The sequence below is a fragment of the Mirounga angustirostris genome, unplaced genomic scaffold, assembly GCF_029215605.1.
Source record: "Mirounga angustirostris isolate CCGP_5_RB_7025 unplaced genomic scaffold, mMirAng1.0.hap1 SCAF_1, whole genome shotgun sequence".
Lineage (NCBI taxonomy): Eukaryota > Metazoa > Chordata > Mammalia > Carnivora > Phocidae > Mirounga > Mirounga angustirostris.
Genome location: NW_026991709.1, coordinates 215,199,219 through 215,218,098, shown reverse-complemented (window position 1 = coordinate 215,218,098; position 18,880 = coordinate 215,199,219). Strand labels below are relative to the sequence as shown.

At 64.8% G+C, this 18,880-nt stretch overlaps 2 protein-coding genes across 8 annotated transcripts; both read left to right on the top strand.

The window, feature by feature from the left end:
- Positions 1-2,425: 2,425 nt before the first annotated feature.
- On the top strand, positions 2,426-5,055 carry ATP5F1D (ATP synthase F1 subunit delta). The gene is made up of 4 exons (XM_045863485.3): positions 2,426-2,836; positions 3,506-3,659; positions 4,187-4,275; positions 4,425-5,055. Exons 1-4 carry the CDS (start codon positions 2,543-2,545, stop codon positions 4,545-4,547), a joined length of 660 nt encoding a protein of 219 aa, XP_045719441.2. The 5' UTR covers positions 2,426-2,542; the 3' UTR covers positions 4,548-5,055.
- Positions 5,056-5,196: 141 nt separating this feature from the next.
- Positions 5,197-17,469, top strand: MIDN (midnolin). Of its 7 annotated transcripts, none has more exons than XM_064573579.1 (9): positions 5,197-7,160; positions 9,448-10,080; positions 11,094-11,181; positions 11,365-11,427; positions 13,403-13,531; positions 13,620-13,934; positions 14,084-14,258; positions 14,507-14,767; positions 15,449-17,469. In XM_064573579.1, the coding sequence occupies exons 2-9, from the start codon at positions 9,848-9,850 to the stop codon at positions 15,724-15,726; spliced, it is 1,542 nt and encodes a 513-aa protein (XP_064429649.1). In that variant the 5' UTR covers positions 5,197-7,160; positions 9,448-9,847; the 3' UTR covers positions 15,727-17,469. The 7 variants fall into 7 exon arrangements, with proteins under 7 accessions (XP_064429649.1, XP_045719435.1, XP_045719436.1 ...); XM_045863479.3 differs by lacking the exon at positions 5,197-7,160 and adding an exon at positions 7,211-8,239; XM_045863480.3 differs by lacking the exon at positions 5,197-7,160 and adding an exon at positions 7,213-8,239 and having other exon boundaries at positions 14,111-14,258.
- The last annotated feature ends 1,411 nt before the right edge of the window (positions 17,470-18,880 follow it).

The window sequence follows — 18,880 nt, the reverse complement described above, 5'->3', positions numbered from 1 at the left end:
CGCGGGGGAGGCAGGCGCAAGAGGAGGGACCGCGCACGTGACCGCGTTGGCGGCGAGCCCGCTCCGACCCGCTGGGTGCCACCCGGTCCCGGGCCGACCGCCCCCGCCGCGCTCGCCGCCGCGTCTGGCTCGCTGCGCGCCGGCCACCGCCTCCCCTTCCCTTCCGGCGGGAGTGGGGGGCGGAGCCTCGCTCCGGACGCCCCCTCCTCACGCGGAGCGGCTGTCTCCCGCGGCGGCTGAGTCTCCACCCCCTCCCCTGCGACACAGCTCCTGACCCTTCCCAGGGTCTGGAGGGACGGGGAACGAAGGGGAGGAGTCGGGTCCATCGGTTTCCCCTCCTTCGCGTCCCCCAACGTGGGGGACATCAGGATGCACAGTTTGGGGGGGTTGGAGACATGCCCCCCCTTTTCTTCCCTAATACGTGGCATTGTCAGGTTCACCAGGCGCGCTGCCTTGTTGGAACAAACAATGAGTGAAAATAATAGAATATTATCTGTGCTGAATGCCACCATGGCCTGCCCAGCCCGGGTGACATCAGGACTACTCTGGCAGAAACTCCATGACTGGTGAACCCCAAAGCTGCTCCCCATTCTCCATCTCAGAAAATCGTGTCTTGTCCTTCTAGATGCTTAGGACACCAACCTGCACCAGCGTGGTCTGGGTTCTAGCCCAGCCCACCTGGCCCTATGCTCAACGCAATGTCATGCCTTTCCCCTCCAGTGAAAACTGACGCTACCACTTCAACCTCAGGGCCTTTGCACTTGTAGGTGCTGAGCCTCGCGGACTCTTTCCCTGCTCAGCTTCAAGATTCACTCCTGGCCTCCTTCATCTCTTCCCTAAATGGTCAGGTGTCAGTGCATCTCCTCTTGGCTACCTTTGGTAACAGCAATTCCCACCCCACACTTCAGTCCCCTGCCCCTTTCCGTGGACTTCGTGTCGCCTGTTCTTTGCTCCAATATGTTGTGTCCCTCTTCACCCCTTCCCTCACTACATACAGGGTGAGTTCCGTCCAAGGCAGGAGTTGGGTCCCCGGGAATGGCACAGGGCTGGCACACTGAAGACAGGACGTGCTTAAGTGCATAAATACCCAGGAAAGGCTGGCTCGAGCGAGTAGGAGCCGAATGTGCAAAGGACCTGAGGTACGAAACTATGTTTGTAGTTCAACATGTTGTGTTGGAGGGAACAAGGAAAGCCGTCTTGTGGTTCCCATCAGGAGAATGACATGGTGCCTCTGGCTCTGTGTGAACCCAGCTGTTTGGAGGACAGGGGAGGAGGCTGGGCCATGCAAACCGGTGATAGTGGCCATAGTGGCCCCACTGAGTGGACAAGCCATGCCGACGGGGGTCCACTGGCCATCTCCAGGGTAACCCTAGGTTTGGGGCCTTTACCCATTGGCCACCCTGGAGTAGGAATGGGAGCGAAATTGTCCAGTGGATGGGTTCGAGAAGCCGACTGATTCGGTAGATTAGGCTTGCCTCCATGTGGGGTCCGGAGCTCTGGGAACGGTTGGGACTGCGCACAGGACTCACCCCTAGAAATGCGAATGGGGCTTCTCTCTGCACACGCACACCCTGGGCCAGGATGCCCCGACTCTCCCTCACAGCGCCGGCCCAGAGGGGGCGGGGGTCTGGGCACTAAGCCTGGGTCCTTCCTCCGTGTTGGCCGCAGGCGGCCCAGATACTGGAAAGCAGAGAGCTAGGGCGCAGGCAGCCCCTGGGGTTGGGGAGCCACCGGGGCAACATCGCGCCGCAACGCACCTGCCCAGACCCGGGCCCGAGTGACGCTACCTCCCCTGTGGCTTGCACCCCTCCGCCCTCAGCCGAGGCCCTCCCCGGTGTCGGCCCCACCCCGGCCCAACCCACACTCCGCGCTTTGCCGGAGACCAAGATGTGGGCCTGGGGGTCTGGCCCGGGGCGCCACCTGCGTGAGCGCGGGGGCGGAGTGGTGACGTCAACGCCGCGAGCGAGGCTGCGCGAGCCGAGACGACGTCAGCGGAGCCCCCGGCCGCCCGCGCACGCGTCCGTGCGTCAACGGCGCGCGGGGGTAGGGGCCGGGCGGGGCCGTGGCGAGTGCATCTCCGGTCGCGGAGTGCCCTCTGCCGGCGCCCTCGGGGATTGCAGTCGAGCCGCGCCCGCAGCGCCGGGCGCTTATCCGCGCTAGACCCTCCGCCTGGGATGTCCTTCCCGGCACGTCTGCATGTCTAACAGTCGCAGCCTACCCCATCCTGGCCCCCAACTCTGCTTTTCTTTTCTCTTTTAAGTACTTTTTAACTTCTAATATGCCATATGATTTGCGTATTCGTTACATTGAATGTTTGGTAAACGTCCCCACTGCCCCAAACCAGAACCGGAATCTTGGTATTCCCCTTGATGGATCTTGCGCTTGGCATCCAATGAGCGCCTCCAAAACCTTGAATTCAAGTGACCCCTGCTCCGCGGAGGCTTCTGGTCCTCCCCATTGACACACATCCCATCTTCCCACTCGGCGGGCAGCTAGGACTGGAAGGAAACTACAACCCCCAGCATGCCGCGCGCGGGGCGCAATGCGTCGTTGCAATGTCTTGCGCGGCTCGCTGGGAGTCGTAGTTCGCGCGTGCGCCTTTGCCTGGACTCCTCTTCCCAGAAGTCCCCGGGCGTCGTCCTCCTCGTCCTCCAGGCTGCCCGCGTTCGGCCGGAGTCCGCTCGCGGCCGTCGCCATGCTACCCGTCGCAGCCCTCCGCCGCCCCGGCCTGCGTTCCCTCGTACGCCAGGCCCGCTCTTACGCCGAGGCCGCCGCTGCTCCGGCCCCGGCTGCGGGCCCGGGACAGATGTCCTTCACCTTCGCCTCACCCACGCAGGTTCGATGCCGGTCTGTCTCGGGACCCCGCCTTGGTCGACATCTCCAGCCCGGACCCGTGGTGGCCCGCAGTCGGAGACCCCAGCCTCAGGGTTGTCGATCCCCACTTGTTCCGCGCCCTGTGCCCCTCCCCTGTGTCGTCCGGAATCCGGGCTCCCCAGCCTCCGGGGCTCCGAGGCCCCCAACCCCATCTGGGATCCCTGACCCACGCCCCCTCCGTCTCGTTTGGTCCGGGTTGCGAGCCCCCCAGCCCCAGAGTCGCTGCCCCGCCCTCTTGACCCGCGCCCTACGCTCTTCCTTGGGGTCTGGAACCCGAGCCCTATAAAGTCTTCCGAGTTCCGTAACCTTTCTCTGGAATCCCAACGCCCAAGGACTGGGCCTCCCCGCCCCCCCCCCCCCCCCCCGTCCCGCAGGTCCCGGAGCCGCGGGCACTTGTCCTGGGTCGGTGCGCCTTTTGCGCTCTTGCGGCGTTTCTGTGTGGACGGGCTCTGGGCTAGATGCCGGCACTGAGATGCTGCGGGGCACCGAAACTGAAGTCTCCGCCCCGGCGTGACCGCCTCCGTGTTCCGCATCAGTGCTCCCTCCCGCCTTTGACCGTTGCCCTGCAGGGGAGCCCGTCCCGAGCACTGGAAGACTGGCCTGCAGTGACGCATGCCCTGTGTTTTTCCAGGTGTTTTTCAACGGTGCCAACGTCCGGCAAGTGGATGTGCCCACGCAGACAGGAGCCTTTGGCATCCTTGCGGCCCACGTGCCCACCCTGCAGGTCCTGCGGCCAGGGCTGGTTGTTGTCCATGCTGAGGATGGCACCACCTCCAAATACTTCGGTGAGTCCAGTGGCATGGAGCTGGGTAGGGGCCTCATACTTCATTAGGCCGGTCTCAGTCTCAGATCATAGAGCTGATAAAAGAACAGTACGTAGGGCGAACGTGGCGTTAAGGAGTCTGTAAGGAGGCAGGGTGGGGGTGGGGGACAGGTGTCTGAGAGAGAAGTCAAATCCTGTGCGGGAGGAGCCGATTAAGAGAAGGTGTAGGATCCTGGACCCTAAGAAGTGCTTCTCCGGCACAACTCGGAGGGACAACTCGGAGGGACGGCCAGGATTCAAATCCAGCTCCCGGATCATCCCTGATCCTAGCTTAGTTGATGGACTGGTGGGTGAAGGAATAAGGTTCTATTCTCTGTGTCCAACCCCCAGTGGGTGCTCCTGGGCCCCCGGTGCATCTTCCATTCTCTCCAGCTGTCTGTTTCCCATGCTAGACTCTAGGGCCACCCTGTGGAGCCATTTCTCTGGTTTGGGGGTGATCATGTCACCTACGGCTGGGTGTGGAGGTCTTACGTCTTTTTCTTTCTGTAGTGAGCAGTGGTTCCGTCACCGTGAATGCTGATTCCTCAGTCCAGTTGCTGGCCGAAGAGGCCGTGACGCTGGACATGCTAGATGTGGGGGTGAGTGTCCCAGGAGAGACTGGTATGCCTAGGAGGCTGGGTTGTCCTAAAGATCGTGGGCTTCGGGGAAGGGACCTTGAGTTTGGTGGAGGGGCAGGCACCAGGCTGGGGTCGCTGCTCGGCTCTCACCCACTGCCCACTTCTTGCAGGCAGCCAAGGTGAACTTGGAGAAGGCGCAGTCGGAGCTGTCAGGGGCGGCAGATGAGGCCTCCAGGGCTGAGATCCAAATCCGCATCGAGGCCAACGAGGCCCTGGTGAAAGCTCTTGAGTAGGCGGTGCGTGGCTCTTGCCAGCAGGGAAACCGAGGCCCAGAACTGGGCAGAGGATGTCCTGGGCAGGCTGAACCAGCTCGCGCGGGTCCAGTCTGACGGTGGGGGGTGGAGGGGTGGGGAGGAAGGTCAGCAAGCCGCCTAAAGGGGTTCGTTCTCCTGTGGAGGAAGCGATCTTGCCAGAGAAGGCCGCCAGGGGGCAGCACGGTTCTAGTTTTCTGCCAAGAGAGCTAACCCGTCAAACCCAGGAAACAGGCTCCTTGCCAGGGCTGGCAGGCCTGGTGGCTGGGGGTGAGCCCAGAGACCTGCTCTGCTTTTTGAGGGGGGGCTGTGTGTACCCCCCCACCGTGGGCTCTCTTCCCACCTTCCAGCCCCCTCCCTCCCAGCCTGATGTGCCACCCGCCATTCCTCTGACTCTGTAGACCCTGCCGTGGAGACTTTAGCTCCTAGTCACCTCTGTGGGACAGCCTGCCCCCCGGCTTGAGCCCCCCATTAAAAACCAGGGACCTGACTTGTGTATGCTGGTTTTGTGTCCTGCCTGGGACTCTGTTTTCAGGATCTTGCCTGGTCTTTGAGCTCTGCGTGCCCCTGCGGTGGGATAAGGCATTAAATGCCAGCCTGAGCCTCCAGGGTTTGGAAGCTGGGGCCCGAGGGGTCCTCGGGGGTTTAGTAAACTGGGGAGTAGGGGTGTGCAGGGGGCATAGCCCATGAAACCAGGGTAGGTGGGGGGCAGGCTGTTTGCCATCATCCCAAGAGGGTGGGGATTGGCACAAGTTGCTGGCCCCGCGGGGGCGTGGCTCCAGCTCCCAGGCCAGTCCTGGGCTGCTGGACAGCCTCCTGGGGCTCTGCCAGGTTTCAGGCTGTGCCGTCTGCCCTGTGGGCTCCCCGGCCCGCCCCAGCCACGCTGGGAAGAGGCGGGTCCTGCCTGCTCCCACAGAGGCCCAGCCCTCTGCTCACCCGGCCTGTGGGTGGCCCTGGCTGGCCGTGCGCCTCATCCCCGGTGGTGTTGGCACCTCTGTGCCATCCAGGCCCCTGGGCTGGCCCCAGATGGGGTGGGGCAGCTGGGCGGGGGCAGCTTCTGTGCTGCTCCATTTCTTCCCTTTTGCAAGCACAGGGTTGGCCCAGAAGCTTGCTGCAGGTGGCCAGCAGGAGACTCTGAGGGAAGGGGTCTCCTCACCTCCCTTACATAGCCCTGGGCTTGAGCAGGGTGGCAGGGGATTCCAGGGGGGTGAGTGTGCGGGAGAGTCTGGGCCTTCCTATGTGTCACTGGCAGCCTGGAGGTGACAGGGAGGCCCTCCCTGGGCACGTTGTCAGCACAGATGGGCTGTGTATTCGTGTGTCACGGTCCCATGCGAGTGACTGTCCCATGGCTTCACTGACGCTCAGTGTGGCAGGAGCCATGCTTGTGGGGCCTCCAGACCAGCTCACAGCTATGCAGGCTTTCTCTCTGGGTCCCCCACTCAGGCTGGTAGGCCCAAGGAGCTGGCCCCCACTTTCCCAGGAAGCCCCAGGCCAGAGAACGCTGACAGCCATGGGCTCACAGGTGCAGGCCCACTCCTCCCTGTTGTGTGTTTTGAAGCCTAGGTCCTAGAGTTCCTGGTCAGGCCTTGGACCAAGGACAGGGTAGGGGGTTCGAGTGGTGGTTGAGGGAACGCGGCGGCACGACCACGACAGTTACACTCTCAGCGAAGCCGCTGGACCGGCACCACCCACACCAGCAGTCCCTCTAGCCGTACCCCTGTTCCCAGAGAGATCTCAGCCTCTGGCTGGGGGTGCAGCTCTGGACATAGGTAAGATTTCTCAGCACAAAGAGGCCTCCTGGGGGAGGTGTGAGCCTTGGAGCCTTAGGGATGCCCACGCCTGATGTGGGCCTGCAGGAACAGCGTGTGTTGGCCGAGGCCTTGTCCCGGGGTGGAGGCATCTGGGGTAGAGTGGGTCATACGACCAGCAACCGGAGGTCACAACCCTTTCCTTGAAGGCAGGCTCACATAAAGGTTTGATCCTCTTTGAGGAAGGAGGTCCCCTTGGACTGCGTGTGTTCTCACACCCAGGGACTGACTAGAGCACGGAATAAACATGTAAAAAAGGAGGAAGTGGATTGACTTAGTGTGTTTTTTAAGTTGGACCTGTAGAGCCAGGCTGGGGCTGTGGTCCTTTCCTGAGAGCAATGTCCCACCCCTAGATGTGCATGAACCGTCGGGGCCCCTGTTCTGGGAGGACCCGCTACTCTGCTGGTAACCTGAAGGGCGAGGTCTCAGACCCACCTGCGATCACACAGCCCTGGCTACCCTGGCTACAGATCCTTGACCCAGCACCACCTGCTCCATCTGGAGCCCCTCCAACATCAAGATGCTCCGGCTTCAGAGCGCACAGCTCCCTCTGCCACCCCCATGTTCCTCTGGCAGCAGGGCCCTCCAAGGCCCTCAGCGGTGGCCCCACAACCTAATCTCCAGGCTCCAGCACTCCCTCAAGCCTGAGCTTTGCACGGCTGCCTCACTTTCTGGATCACGGTCCTCTGTCCCGCCAAATCCATCCCTCAATCCCAGCCCCCAGCGACCCCCTCCCAAAGGTTTCCTGACCCTGTGGGGCTGGGAGCCTCTGGGTGTGGGTATGACGGTGAGTGGGAGGGGGCGGGTCAGAGGCTGCAGGAGCAGGGTGGGAGCAGGATGGGGACCTGGAAAGGAACACAGCCCTGGGAGGGGTGCCCACCACTAGGGTGGAGGTGGAGGTGGTCAGGCCAGATAAAGTGAGAAACCAGATAAATGGACAAGGGGCAGGCGAGTAGGTCCTGGGGTCCCCTCCTTTGGGCAGAGGGAGCAGGAGGACTGAGAGGGCCCCACACCAATCAGGGTCATCCTCAAAAAGTTCCCAACCCAGAGCAACGTGCTGGGAGAAACAGGACCTGCCACATTTTCACCTGGTGCTGTGTGGTGCCAGTTACCTGGTCTGTGAAATGGGTAGGGTGATCTGCCCATCCCCAAGCCCCCCACTTGGGGCCCCAGAGTGAGCCGTGCTGGATTCTATCCCTCTGCAGCCATGGAGAGCCGCAGAAACAGGCTCCAAAAGGTCACAGCGTGGCGGGTGGTGGCTGGCTGCACCAGGCTGGCCTGGCGCAGGTTAATCGCTCCATAAATGTCTTCTGAGGTCACCGTTAAGGGATGCAGGAGGCCAGGCTGCCCGGGCAGCTGGCTGGGGCACCCCCCCAACAGGCAGGTGACTCCAGCCTGTTTTCCTGGACTGTGGCCGCTGACTCAGGCACCCCCCTCCCTTGCACACCCCCACGCGGGCGCCCCCAGGCGGAAGCACCGGACTCTAGAGCGGCAGGGAGGGGGGTGGGGCGGGAGCCAACCTGTGCACCCGAAACCCCGTCCTGGGGATCCGGCCCATCAGCGAAGCCGTTTGTGACCCTGGGTTCAGCAGCGACCCCCAATATACGAGGCGAGGCTTAAGGGGTGGGTGGCCCAGATCCCAAGGCGCCCCAGGGCCCTGGCCTGCAGGCAGGGGCGGGGGCCCGCCTGCGTCACCGGCCGCCCGGCCCTCCGCCCCCTGCCCGCCCAAACTCCACCCCGAGGGAAGGCGGTGCGGATAAAGGCTTGGGGGCCGCCCGCTCGGCCCCAGACCTGCCCCGCCACTGCGCGCTGTCCCCGGACGTGGGTACACTCAGGACTGTTGAGACCTCGAACTGGCCGCGTCTGGTGAGTGCGGGTGGGATCTCGCCGGACGAGTAGGAGGGTCCCCACTCTAGGCTCTTACGGGTGCCCCACTTTTCTTTGTTTTGGGGGCAGGCAGGGTTCGGGGTGTCTCCAGCCCTGGCAAGCCCCTCGGGTCGTGGGATGGGAGGGGCTCGGCGTAAGCAGCACCGCCCCGTCAAGACCTCAGCCCCCGCCCCGCCTCCCGGGCACTCTTCCTACCCCGCGAGTGACCTTGAGCAAGTTGCTGTTCAGCCTCAGTTTCTCCAGTTGTGCGGCCCCAGCCTCCCGCCTTGGAGGCTTCAGACCCCTAATGGAGGTTCCCACCTCGCCAGCGGTCCCGTAGGCCTCTCCCCGGCCCCGGGGCAGCTTCTTCGCCCCCTCCCCAGGACTTCAGGCAGCGCTCCCGGGCAGGGCCGGCAGGGGGCGCGCCGGCGCTGCTGACTCACCGCAGCCCCAAGCGGCGCGCGCGGGCGCAGCCGGGGACGCCGCGTCACGTCACGGCTCGGGCGGGCGAGACTCGGGAAGCGGGCCCGGCCCGCGGGACAGGGGTGGGACACGAGGTGGTACCGGCGCGGGAGGGGCCCTCCCGGCACCGGCCCACGTCACCGGGGTGCAGGCCCCGCCCGCAGCCCTACTCCTCGTCGGACCTCACGCCCCACGGGTCGGGGACGCCCGCCGGCCGAACCTCCTGAGAGCCGCCCGGCCACGAAGCGCGAGGATCGCCTCCCGCTTCCGCTCGCGGAGGCTTCCCGGACAGACGCGGGGGGGGGTCCCCCGGCTTCCTGCCCCTCCCGGTGCTGGGACAGTGCCCGCCCCCACGCCGCGCCCCCCGGGAGCGGGACCCCGCGCCGCCCCCTCCCCACCCCGATCCCTCTCGGGCCGCCTGCCCTTTGTTGCGGACCGTATGAATGGCCCCCGGCGCGGGCGGGTGGAGCGCGGGGGCGGGCCAGAGCGGCGCCAGCCCCGCCCCCGCCGAGCTCCCCTTGGCCGCTGGGCCGGGGGCGGGGCGAGGGGCGGGCCCGCGCGGCCACGTGGGGCAACGCCGCGGCGCTTCCCATTGGCCCGCCCGCGCGGCTGACTGATCGTTGGGCGCGCGGCGATTGGCCGACGCAGGGCCGGCGGAGTAAGTAGTGAATGGGAGGGGGCGGCAGCCCCGCCCCTTGGAACGTTGATACATTATAACTTTTTTTTCTTGTTACTTTCACCCCCAGATCTTTCAAGCGGCGGCAGCGGCGGCGGGGACGGCTGTTGCTAAGGGAGGGGACGCGCGGGGAAGCGCGGCCCGAGCGGCGGACGGTACCGAGCGCCACTGCCTAAGCGGCGCCCCTTCCTCCGGACCCTCCCCCACGCCCAGCGTCCTTGAAAGGAGCCGCGAGTGCAGTCCCCACCCCCGGAAGGCGCCCCGACGAGCCAACGCGACCCCGAAGCGCCGCTCGGATTTTTGATTCTTGATTCACCTTCGGCTCCTGGGACTTTCTCGAAGGGGACGTGCGCTTCCCCTAGGAACCCCGAGGACCCCCGGCTCGGGGAGCCCCCCCCCCCGCACTGCCCGGAGGCGCGGCGAGGATTGGCGGCGCCCCGCGGACCCCAGCTCTCCAGCGCCGGCCGGGGATGGAGTCGCAGCCCGGCGGCGCCCGGAGCTGCCGGCGCGGGGCCCCCGGCGGCGCCTGCGAGCTAGGCCCGGCGGCCGAGGCGGCGCCCATGAGTCTGGCCATCCACAGCACGACGGGCACCCGCTATGAGCTGTCGGTGCCCCCGGACGAAACGGTGGAGGGGCTGCGCAAGCGGCTGTCCCAGAGGCTCAAAGTGCCCAAGGAGCGCCTGGCGCTGCTCCACAAAGACACGTAGGTACCGCGCGCCGCCCCCGGACCCGCCACCCCCTCGGGCCCAGGCCCCCGGGCGGGAACAAAGAGCGCGCCGCACGGGGAAGGAAGGGGGCGGCCAGACGGGGGGCGGGGGCGCGCCGCGCGCTCTCGGGCGCCCTCTGCTCGGCCTTGCCTGCCTCGGCCCCTTCCCCCGCCCGGGGTCGCCGCACAAAGGCGGCTGCGAGGGCCGCCCCCTCCCCTCCTGGGAAGGCAGGAGTCCCGGGTCAGTGTGGGGGTCCCAGCAGCGGGGGTGGGGGGCGCGGCCGCCTCCTTCTCTGTCTTATTTCCCGGTGGCTTCTGCATTTGCTCGGTGCCCTCTTCTACGTCTGGCTGTTTTCTTCCCCTACTTGCGTCTTTCTACCCCCCTTTGTTCTAACCACCGAGCACTCCCGCAGTCTCCCCCTCCCCCCTGGTATTTAAATCACCTCCAGGCCGGGGAGCACTCCCCCCGCGGGCCTCCAGGGACACACAGTGTCCATCCCCAGCGGAGGGGCCCCCGTGGGGGAGGGGCGGTTGGGGGAGGGTCTCCTTTGTCTGAGCCGCGGCGGCCTGCGCCAGGGAGGGAGGGAGGAGGGGGAGCCTGGCCCCGCAAAAGACCCTAAAGGCTAAGCCCTGTGGCTCCCACAAAGAGGAGCGCCGGGCCGGAGTTGGTGAATTACTGGCAGGGGCTGGCCCTGGGGTGAGGGAAGGGTGGCAGAGGACGGCAAGGGTGCACTGGCGCCCGGGTGATGAAAAAGTGCTTTGTTGAGGTGCAGAGGTGGTGCCCCAGTGCAGAGTTGGGGCTTCTGGGAAGGAGGTTTGAGCCACTTGCATGGGGGCCCTCAGGGCCAGATGTTTGACACTCCCCGCCCCCCCCCCACCGCCTCTCTGGTCTGAAGGGCAGGAAGGGAGAGGGGTGGGTAGGGCTCCCATATCTCCCCCAGGAACACAGCCCTCCCCCCCGGGTCGCTGCCTTGTCTCCTTGGCCTCACCCTCTTCCTTCCTCCCCCCAGCCGGCTCAGTTCGGGGAAGCTGCAGGAGTTCGGCGTGGGGGATGGCAGCAAGCTGACGCTGGTGCCCACCGTGGAGGCGGGCCTCATGGTAAATGGCTGGGGCAGAGTGCCCCAGAGGCTCTGGCACAGACGGGCAGCCCCTTCCCCTGAGAACTTGGTTCCCAGCACACACCCTGCCAGGGCAGCCCCCGTCGGCAAGCAGCTCCCCTGTCTTGGCGCCTGGGCCCTTGGACCAGAGCGCACGCTCAGAGCGGCTTCTCCTCTGTTTCAGTCCCAGGCTTCAAGGCCAGAGCAGTCTGTGATGCAGGCCCTGGAGAGCCTGACCGAGACGCAGGTAAGACCCGCGCCGGTCCCTCCCAGACCAGGGGGAGGGCCTGGGGGGGTGGTGTTTGTGCTCCCAGGAGACCCACGGGGAGGGAGGGTACGCGCCGCCCAGCCTTCCTGCCAGTTTGGCCTGGTCACCCAGCTTCCTCTTCCTCCTCCCCCCTCGCACTCACCACCTGACCTTGAGGGCCTTCTCTCCCACGGTGGCTGCCTTGGGGGAGGGGGCTGGGCTTTCACAAGCCTGCCTGAGGGGGTGACCTTGGCCCACGCTCCCACACCGCTCCCACACCGCTCCCACACCGGGGCCTGGGTCCCTAGTCCCCCCAGCCACTGCGGTTTCCCCAGGGCAACCTTTTTTTTTTTTTTTTTTTTTTCCCAAATTTCTGTGGGTGGGTTGGGGGGGCTGGAGGGGCCAGCCTGGGTGACACTCCTTCCGCCTTCTTTGACCCCATTGTAAGGGGTGGGGAGTCACCCCTCCTCCTTCTCCCTTTGGCCTTTGTTCTCTGCCCCAAAAGGGGGAGGGGGCACCCAGCTCCAGGGCCATAGCCTAGACAGGATGTTAGGAAAATATTTAGCAACTGGCCAGGAGCTGAGGAGGAAGGCAGGGACTGGCCCACAGCCGGGTTCCCGGTTTTGTTGCAGCCTTTTTTTTTTTTTTTTTTTACCTCCTCCTTTCCTCATTTTTCTGGCGGCGGGGCCCTCCTCCCAGGAGGGTGACACAGGCCTCAGCTATCCGCCCGCTGCCAGGGTGGGGGAAGCAGGCTGCTGCCCGCCCCAGCTAGGGGGTGGGCTGGGCTGGGCTGGCCGCAGGAAACCTGCTCAGCGGCTTCCCTTCCTCCTGCCCTGAGGCCCTCGCCCCCTCCCCGACATGTAGCATCCTGTCCTCACCAGCTAGCTAGCAAGGAGGAAGAGGGGCACTGGCGCTGGGTGGTCTGCCATCAGGAGGGCCGGTGGGCTGAAGGCAGAGCTGGGGTCCCGGGAGCTGGCTGGGGGCCACACTGGATTTCCTGGTGAAGATGTGAACTGAGCTCTCTGCTCATGGGGGGCCTGCGGTTGGCGGGGGGGCCAGGGGTGTCTTTGGTTCACATCCGCCCCAGGGTGCCTGCGTCAGGAGGGGGGGGGCACTGGGCGGAGTGACTGGGCTCCCAGGGCTGTTTCCCCGCCTGGCACCGAGTCATGCCCTCCTATTCGCCCTCCCCAGGGAGGAAGTTGCAGGGTGGAGGGGTGGGGGGGACTCCCCAGTTGCTCTTGGGAAGCCAACCCAGGCCCTTCCTGCAAGGGGAGTCTCTGGGGTTGGGGGGGGGGTGCCATGTAGTTCAGGCTTCAGGGTGGGGGCTGCACACTGCCCGCCTCCCTCGCCTCCTCCCCACGGCCCCCAAGCAGAGAAGGTTACGCCAGTCGCTGCCAGCGGAGGGCTGGGAGGCGGTGGTTCTGAGTCATCCCGGCCTATGTCACTTCTCAGAAACCTCCCCCCCCCACCACCACCATCCTGGCCCCTGGGGAAAGCTCAGCACTGGCTAGGCTCCAGAGGAGGAGCCCAGCGCAGACTGAGCTCAGATGCGCCCCCCACCACCACCACCCACCAGATTTGGGGGTTTGCGTTCAGGCTACGTGGAGGTCTCACAGGACCCAGGCCTCAGAGAACCATCAGGGCCCCCTCCTGCAGCAGCGAAGCCTCCCCCTCAGTCTCAGCCCCACCCAGGACAGATAAATATTTATCTTGAGAAAGCAAAGGTTAGGAAGAAGAATTTGTCCAGGAATTCCCGCCCACTTGCTGCCTGGGTGGCTTAACTGGGAGGGGGTCTGAGATTGGCTCCCCTCCCATATTCACAGGCAGAGCATTGGGGGCTGGGAGGGTGGGGTTATCCGAGGGCAGTGACTGCTGACTGGGCTTTGCCCCCTCTGGCCTCAGTTTCCCCTTGAAAGAACCAAGCTGGCCAGGGAGGGCCAGGCCCCCCCATCTGACCCGCCTCTGTCCCCCACAGCCCCCAGTGGCGCCCGGGCCGGGCCGGGCTGGCGGAGGCGTCTTCCGGAAATACCGATTCATTTTATTTAAGCATCCGTGGCACCGACAGGGACCCCAGAGCCCAGAGAGGGGCGGCGAGAGGCCCCAGGTCACACAGCGCGGGGGGCCGGGGCTGGGCCGGGCTGGGGGCGCGCAGCAGGCTGGGGCCCTGGCGCTGACGGGGCCCCTCTCTACAGGTCAGTGACTTCTTGTCCGGCCGCTCGCCGCTGACCCTGGCGCTGCGCGTGGGTGACCACATGATGTTCGTCCAGCTGCAGCTTGCCGCCCAGCACGCCCCACTGCAGCACCGTCACGTGCTGGCCGCCGCCGCCGCCGCGGCCGCTGCGGCCCGGGGCGACCCCAGCATGACCGCCCCCGTGTCCTCGCCCTGCCGGCCCGTGTCCAGTGCTGCCCGAGTCCCCCCGATGGCCAGCAGCCCTGCCCCTGCGTCCCCCTCACCTGTCACCGCCGGCTCTTTCCGATCCCACTCAGCCTCTCCCGCCTGCTCTGAGGTGAGTCTGGGGAGGGCTCGTTCTTGGGGCCGGGAAGGCAGGCTGTCCCCGGAACTGCGGAGGGGAGGGCTCAGAGTCCCAGACGTGTGCTTTGGACCAAAGGCCACCGCCAGACTCTGGACTCCAGGGACTCTCCTTGCGCCCCACAGCTCACATGCCTCCCTCTCTCCGACCAGCAGATGGACTGTTCGCCCCCTGCCAGCGCTGGTAGCAGCCCCACCCCCACCCCCGCAGGGAGCCCTACCTCCCGCTCCCGCAAACCCGGCGCCGTCATCGAGAGCTTTGTGAACCACGCCCCGGGGGTCTTCTCAGGGACCTTCTCTGGTAGGTGTTACGGGACCCCTGCGCCCCCCTCCCGCTCCCCCCAGAGATGGCCGGCCGGGGGTGGGGTACCTTCTCACCCATCCCCCCACCCACCCCGGGGTCTCCTGGCACGTGCACAACCACGCAGGAGGCTGTGGGCCCCCGTGTGCCTCGCTCCCGCCCCGGCGTCCCACCTGCCTACGAGTGCGCTCCGGAGGCCACGTGTCGGTCACGCGAGCGCTCAGCAGCGACTCCCCTGTCTCCTGCAGGCACACTGCACCCCAACTGCCAGGACAGCAGCGGGCGGCCGCGGCGTGACATTGGCACCATCCTGCAGATCCTCAATGACCTTCTGAGCGCCACGCGGCACTACCAGGGCATGCCCCCGTCCCTGACACAGCTGCGCTGCCATGCCCAGTGCGCACCCACGTCTCCCGCCCCGGACCTCACCCCCAAAACTACCTCCTGTGAGAAGCTGGCGGCCGCAGCCCCGGCCTCCCTGAGCCAGGCCCGCATGTGCAAGCCGCTGGGTGAGTGTCCAGCCGCCCCACCCGTCCCTGGGCTGTTCAAGGCCCCTCTGTGCACTGCTCAGAGCAGCTGACCCAGGGGGGCTGGGGGGGCCGGCAGCTGCTTCTCGCCCTGCTCTGCACTGGAGCCGAGAGAAGGGAGCATGTGTGTTGGGGGCACAAAGTGTCCTTGTCCTCTCCTGAGGGGGGTACTTCCTTCTTGCCGCCCCCCCACCCCCCGGCACCTTGTCCAGATGGCAGGTGGAGCCTCTGTGAATGGCCGCGTCTGATGCCGGAGGGGGCCAGAGCTGCTTCGGGTAGCCTGAGTCCCCCAGAGACCAGGTTTCCCCCAGTAAATCCCGAATCCGCCGAACAGTGTCCCTGTTGCGTCTGGCGGGCCCGCAGCCCAGGTCGTGAACGGGAAACCAAGGCACCGGCCCCAGGGCCTGTGCAGCACCTGATAGGCGTGCTGGCGGCGTGCTCGGCACCCGTCCCGGACCCGGCCTAGCCTGCGCAGAGACGGGCTGGAGACCCCTCGAGTCCCAGGAGCTTCACGGCGCCCCGGGCTCCGCCACGGACCCGACGGACTCTGTAGCGAGGCTCCCTCTCTCCGCGCCCAGGAAGGCTGGGTTGTGCCTCGCGCCTGGGGGGTGTCTGGCCTCCGCCCCGAGGGGCTCAGGGGTCACAGTCACTGCCTCCTTTCAGGGGACCGGCTGCGGCAGACGGAAAACCGGGCCACGCGCTGCAAGGTGGAGCGCCTGCAGCTGCTACTCCAGCAGAAGCGGCTCCGCAGGAAGGCCCGGCGCGACGCCCGCGGCCCCTACCACTGGCCGCCAAGCCGCAAGGCCGGCCGCAGCGACACCACCGGCGGCGGGGGAGGTGGCGGTCCCAGCGAGGCCTCCGGCTTGGGCCTCGACTTCGAGGACTCCGTTTGGAAGCCGGAAGTCAATCCCGACATTAAGTCAGAGTTCGTGGTGGCCTAGGAGCCGCGTCCCTCGCCGACCACCCTGGGCCGGGAGTCCCCCGGCATGGCCTGCACGCGGGAGGGCAGGCGGTCAGGGCAGCGGGGGGCCCCTCCCTCCCCGCCAGCTTCTTTCTGGTTTTTTTTTTTTTTTTTTTTCGTTTTGTTGGTTTTTTGTTTGTTTTTTTTTTTAATTTCCATTCTTACCATGGTTTTCCGAACTCTCCATGGACTCGGTTCCTGCCTCCTTGGTTCAGCTCACACCTCCCCGCCTCTTCCTCCCGTCGCCGGCTCCCATCCTCGGCCTGAGCTGGGTCCTTCCCCGCCCACTTCCCAAGCTCCAGATATGTAGCAGTCACTCCAGATGGTTGAGAGTGGGACGAGACGAGGAAGCCGCCCCCACCCCTTCAGGTTTAAGTCAAAAACGTAGATGCCTCATGATGCACTTTACAGACGGGCAGGGCCTAGGAGGGAAGCCCCGCTGCGGCTGCGCCCCAGCCTCCAGGGCGGCCGGCCGGCCCCACGGCGACCGGAGACCGGAGACCGCCTGTGCCACCCACACGGCCGGGTCTCCTCCACATCTGTGCTTTTTTCTCTTGGTCTCTTTTTCCAGGGGAAAAAAAAAGGCGCTTCAGTAGGCTGACCCCAGCCTGCCTCGGGGTTCAGGTGGGGGTGTGGGGCCCTCTCCCAAGTAGGAAAGAGAGGGAGGGGGACAGACAGCCGCCAGCCTTCGTGTCCACGCACTGTGCCATTTCCTCCTGCCCCACCCCCTTTTTGTTCTGAGCTTGGGGTATTTATAGACTATTAATTTTCTGAGCCAATAGTGGTTGGGAGTCTCTTGAAAACTCGGGAGAGAAATGGTTGGGGGGACAGGGGAAATAACCCCCAGCGCTCCTTCCTGGCCCGACCTGAGGGATCTGGGCCTGTGGGCTGTGTCTGGAGGCCCTCTGGCAGCCAGGAGGGGAGGGGGTGCTGAGCTGTGAAGCCCCCGGTAGGGGTGACGCTGTGTAGCATTAACCCCCTTGTGGGGGGGGGTTCGCTGCTGGTCTAAATTGGACCCTCCCCACAGTGCCCTTATCCCCAGATTCCCCTGGGGCAGAGGGACAAGCCCTCTACTGGGGCCATTTCAATGGGGGTGGAGTTTTTTTTTCATTCACTTATTTTTTACTGATAATGGAGATGATCGGGCCCTGCCCCCTGCCCCCAGTCTTGTCCTTGCCCCACCTTTCTGTCCTCCAGACACCCCCACCCCCTGCCTGTTCCTTCATCCTATCGTAGGTGAACACCGCCCCCCCTTATGTGTTTAAAGTTAATGGTTTCAGATGTGAACATCATGTGTTAATTGTAGCTCTGTAAAATTTTTGTGGGGGGGTGGGTGGGGAGGGGTCAGAGGGTAGGGGTCAAGGATTTGTTTTTTTGTTTTCATTTTCCAAAAAAAAAAAAAAAGGAGAAAAAAGGAGTGGGTTTGTTTTTGAAGAACTGTCTTGGATACCTATTTAAATGTGTTCTGTTTTGGTTTTTTTTAAACGATTTTTAAATAACACCTGTGCCTCCGCGGGTCTGAGGGTGGAGGCCCCAGGCAGGAACCAGCCCGCCCCCCTCTGCCCTCACCAGGGCTCCCCAAGAAAGCATTACCCACCCTCAGGGTTCGGGCTGTGGGGTGTCCCAGCACCTTGCGTTGAGTTTCCTGTATGAAAACAAAATTGGGAAAGATAAACCTATACAAACACCGTGATTTCAAGTAATAAACAGAAAATGAAACGAGTGAATGTGCTGCCCACTTGTGGGGGGTGGGGGCTCTTGCCCATCACAGGGGGCTCCCAGGTACGATGGGTGGTCTTACATGCCTGGAAGTGGCACGGTGGGTGGGTCTTTCTCTGAGGAGGGGGCTTGGGGTGATCAGGTGGCCCGGTGAGGTGCTGGGTTCTCCCACCACCTCAGGTAGTGGGAGCTGGAAAGTGGGTGGGGGTTGCATCCCAGAACAGTTCCCACGTTCCCTCCCTGGCTTGAGGTGAGGGTGGGCAGGAAGTTGCCCCAGCAGGGGAGGGAGGGGCCAGCCACTTCCCCGGTACCCGAGGCCGGAAGTCCTGCAGGGTGTGGGCACAGGGCTGCCTGCTTACAGTGCGCCCTGGGTGGGGCCTCAGTTCCCGGCTGTGGGAAGTGGGCTGGGGACTGACCCCTGGAACTGTCACCAGGGATACCTGAGCACACACTCTGGGCCTCGGTTTCCCCAGCCGCTGACAGGGAGGCTGCTCCAGCTGCTGGGCCAGGCAGGAGGTACTGCCTGGGTGGGCCCCTGACCTGAGCCCTCCCAGAGGCTACCAGAGCCCCCTCCTGGGGGCCTGGCCTCCAGAAGCTCTCTAGCGGAAATCAATGATTCCCCAGGGCCTGAGGCTTGTGTTCAAGGCCTCTGGCTTGACCGTCCCAGCCTTAGGTGAACTCTCACCCCTCTCTGGCCTCACCCTGGCCTTGCATTCCAGGGCTCCCCAGCCCTGAGGGTCATGCATCAAGCCTCCAGGCCTTTGTCCGGGCCGTGCCCTACCAGGAACACCCCTCTCCTGTCTGCCCTTGCACTGCCTAGGGACTAACTCAACTGGCATCTCCCTGAGGGCCGGGCCAGGGGCCAGTCCTCCGGCGTCCCGCTGTCATCCACTTGGACCGGGCAGAGGCAGGACATTGACAGCACCAACTCACCTGTGCTTCCTCAGTCGGCAGCACTGCCCCTAGAAGTTACAACTAACTGTAGTCCCAACTGATAGACGAGAAAACCCCATGCCCAGAGAGAAACATCAGTTGCCCAAGAGGATCGGAGAGTCCACCCACTCCTGGGCAGATTTCCGATGGCCCAAGCCCTTGCCCTCCCAACCCCAGCTCCAGGGACCCCATGGGTAAGGGACACAGGTCCCGTGCCAGGAGTGTCCTGGGAGCATCTCCGGAAGGACCTTCTGCCCCTCTCCCTGGCCAATCACCCCAAAATCATCGCAAGCCCACAGCAGGAAGGTAGGATGCCACACGTCAGGCTGCTCTCTCCACACCTCAGAGTCAACGGCCACAGGTTGGAGGCGTGGGTGGGACAGCTCAGGTGGAAGCTTCCGCCCACGCAGCTGCCCCTGGGGGTCAGGGCTGAGGGCTGTACCCAGGTGATTCCACAGGGCTGGGTGGGGGATGTGGAAGGA

Excerpts from the sequence above, each read along its gene's own strand:
- ATP5F1D (XM_045863485.3), top strand. The coding sequence starts at position 2,543 with ATGCGTCGTTGCAATGTCTTGCGCGGCTCGCTGGGAGTCGTAGTTCGC. Across the intron at positions 3,660-4,186 it reads CACCACCTCCAAATACTTCG|TGAGCAGTGGTTCCGTCACC; the intron begins GTGAGTCCAGTG and ends TTCTTTCTGTAG. Across the intron at positions 4,276-4,424 it reads TGGACATGCTAGATGTGGGG|GCAGCCAAGGTGAACTTGGA; the intron begins GTGAGTGTCCCA and ends CACTTCTTGCAG.
- MIDN (XM_064573579.1), top strand. The coding sequence starts at position 9,848 with ATGGAGTCGCAGCCCGGCGGCGCCCGGAGCTGCCGGCGCGGGGCCCCC. Across the intron at positions 10,081-11,093 it reads GCGCTGCTCCACAAAGACAC|CCGGCTCAGTTCGGGGAAGC; the intron begins GTAGGTACCGCG and ends TCCTCCCCCCAG. Across the intron at positions 13,935-14,083 it reads CCTCTCCCGCCTGCTCTGAG|CTCACATGCCTCCCTCTCTC; the intron begins GTGAGTCTGGGG and ends TGCGCCCCACAG.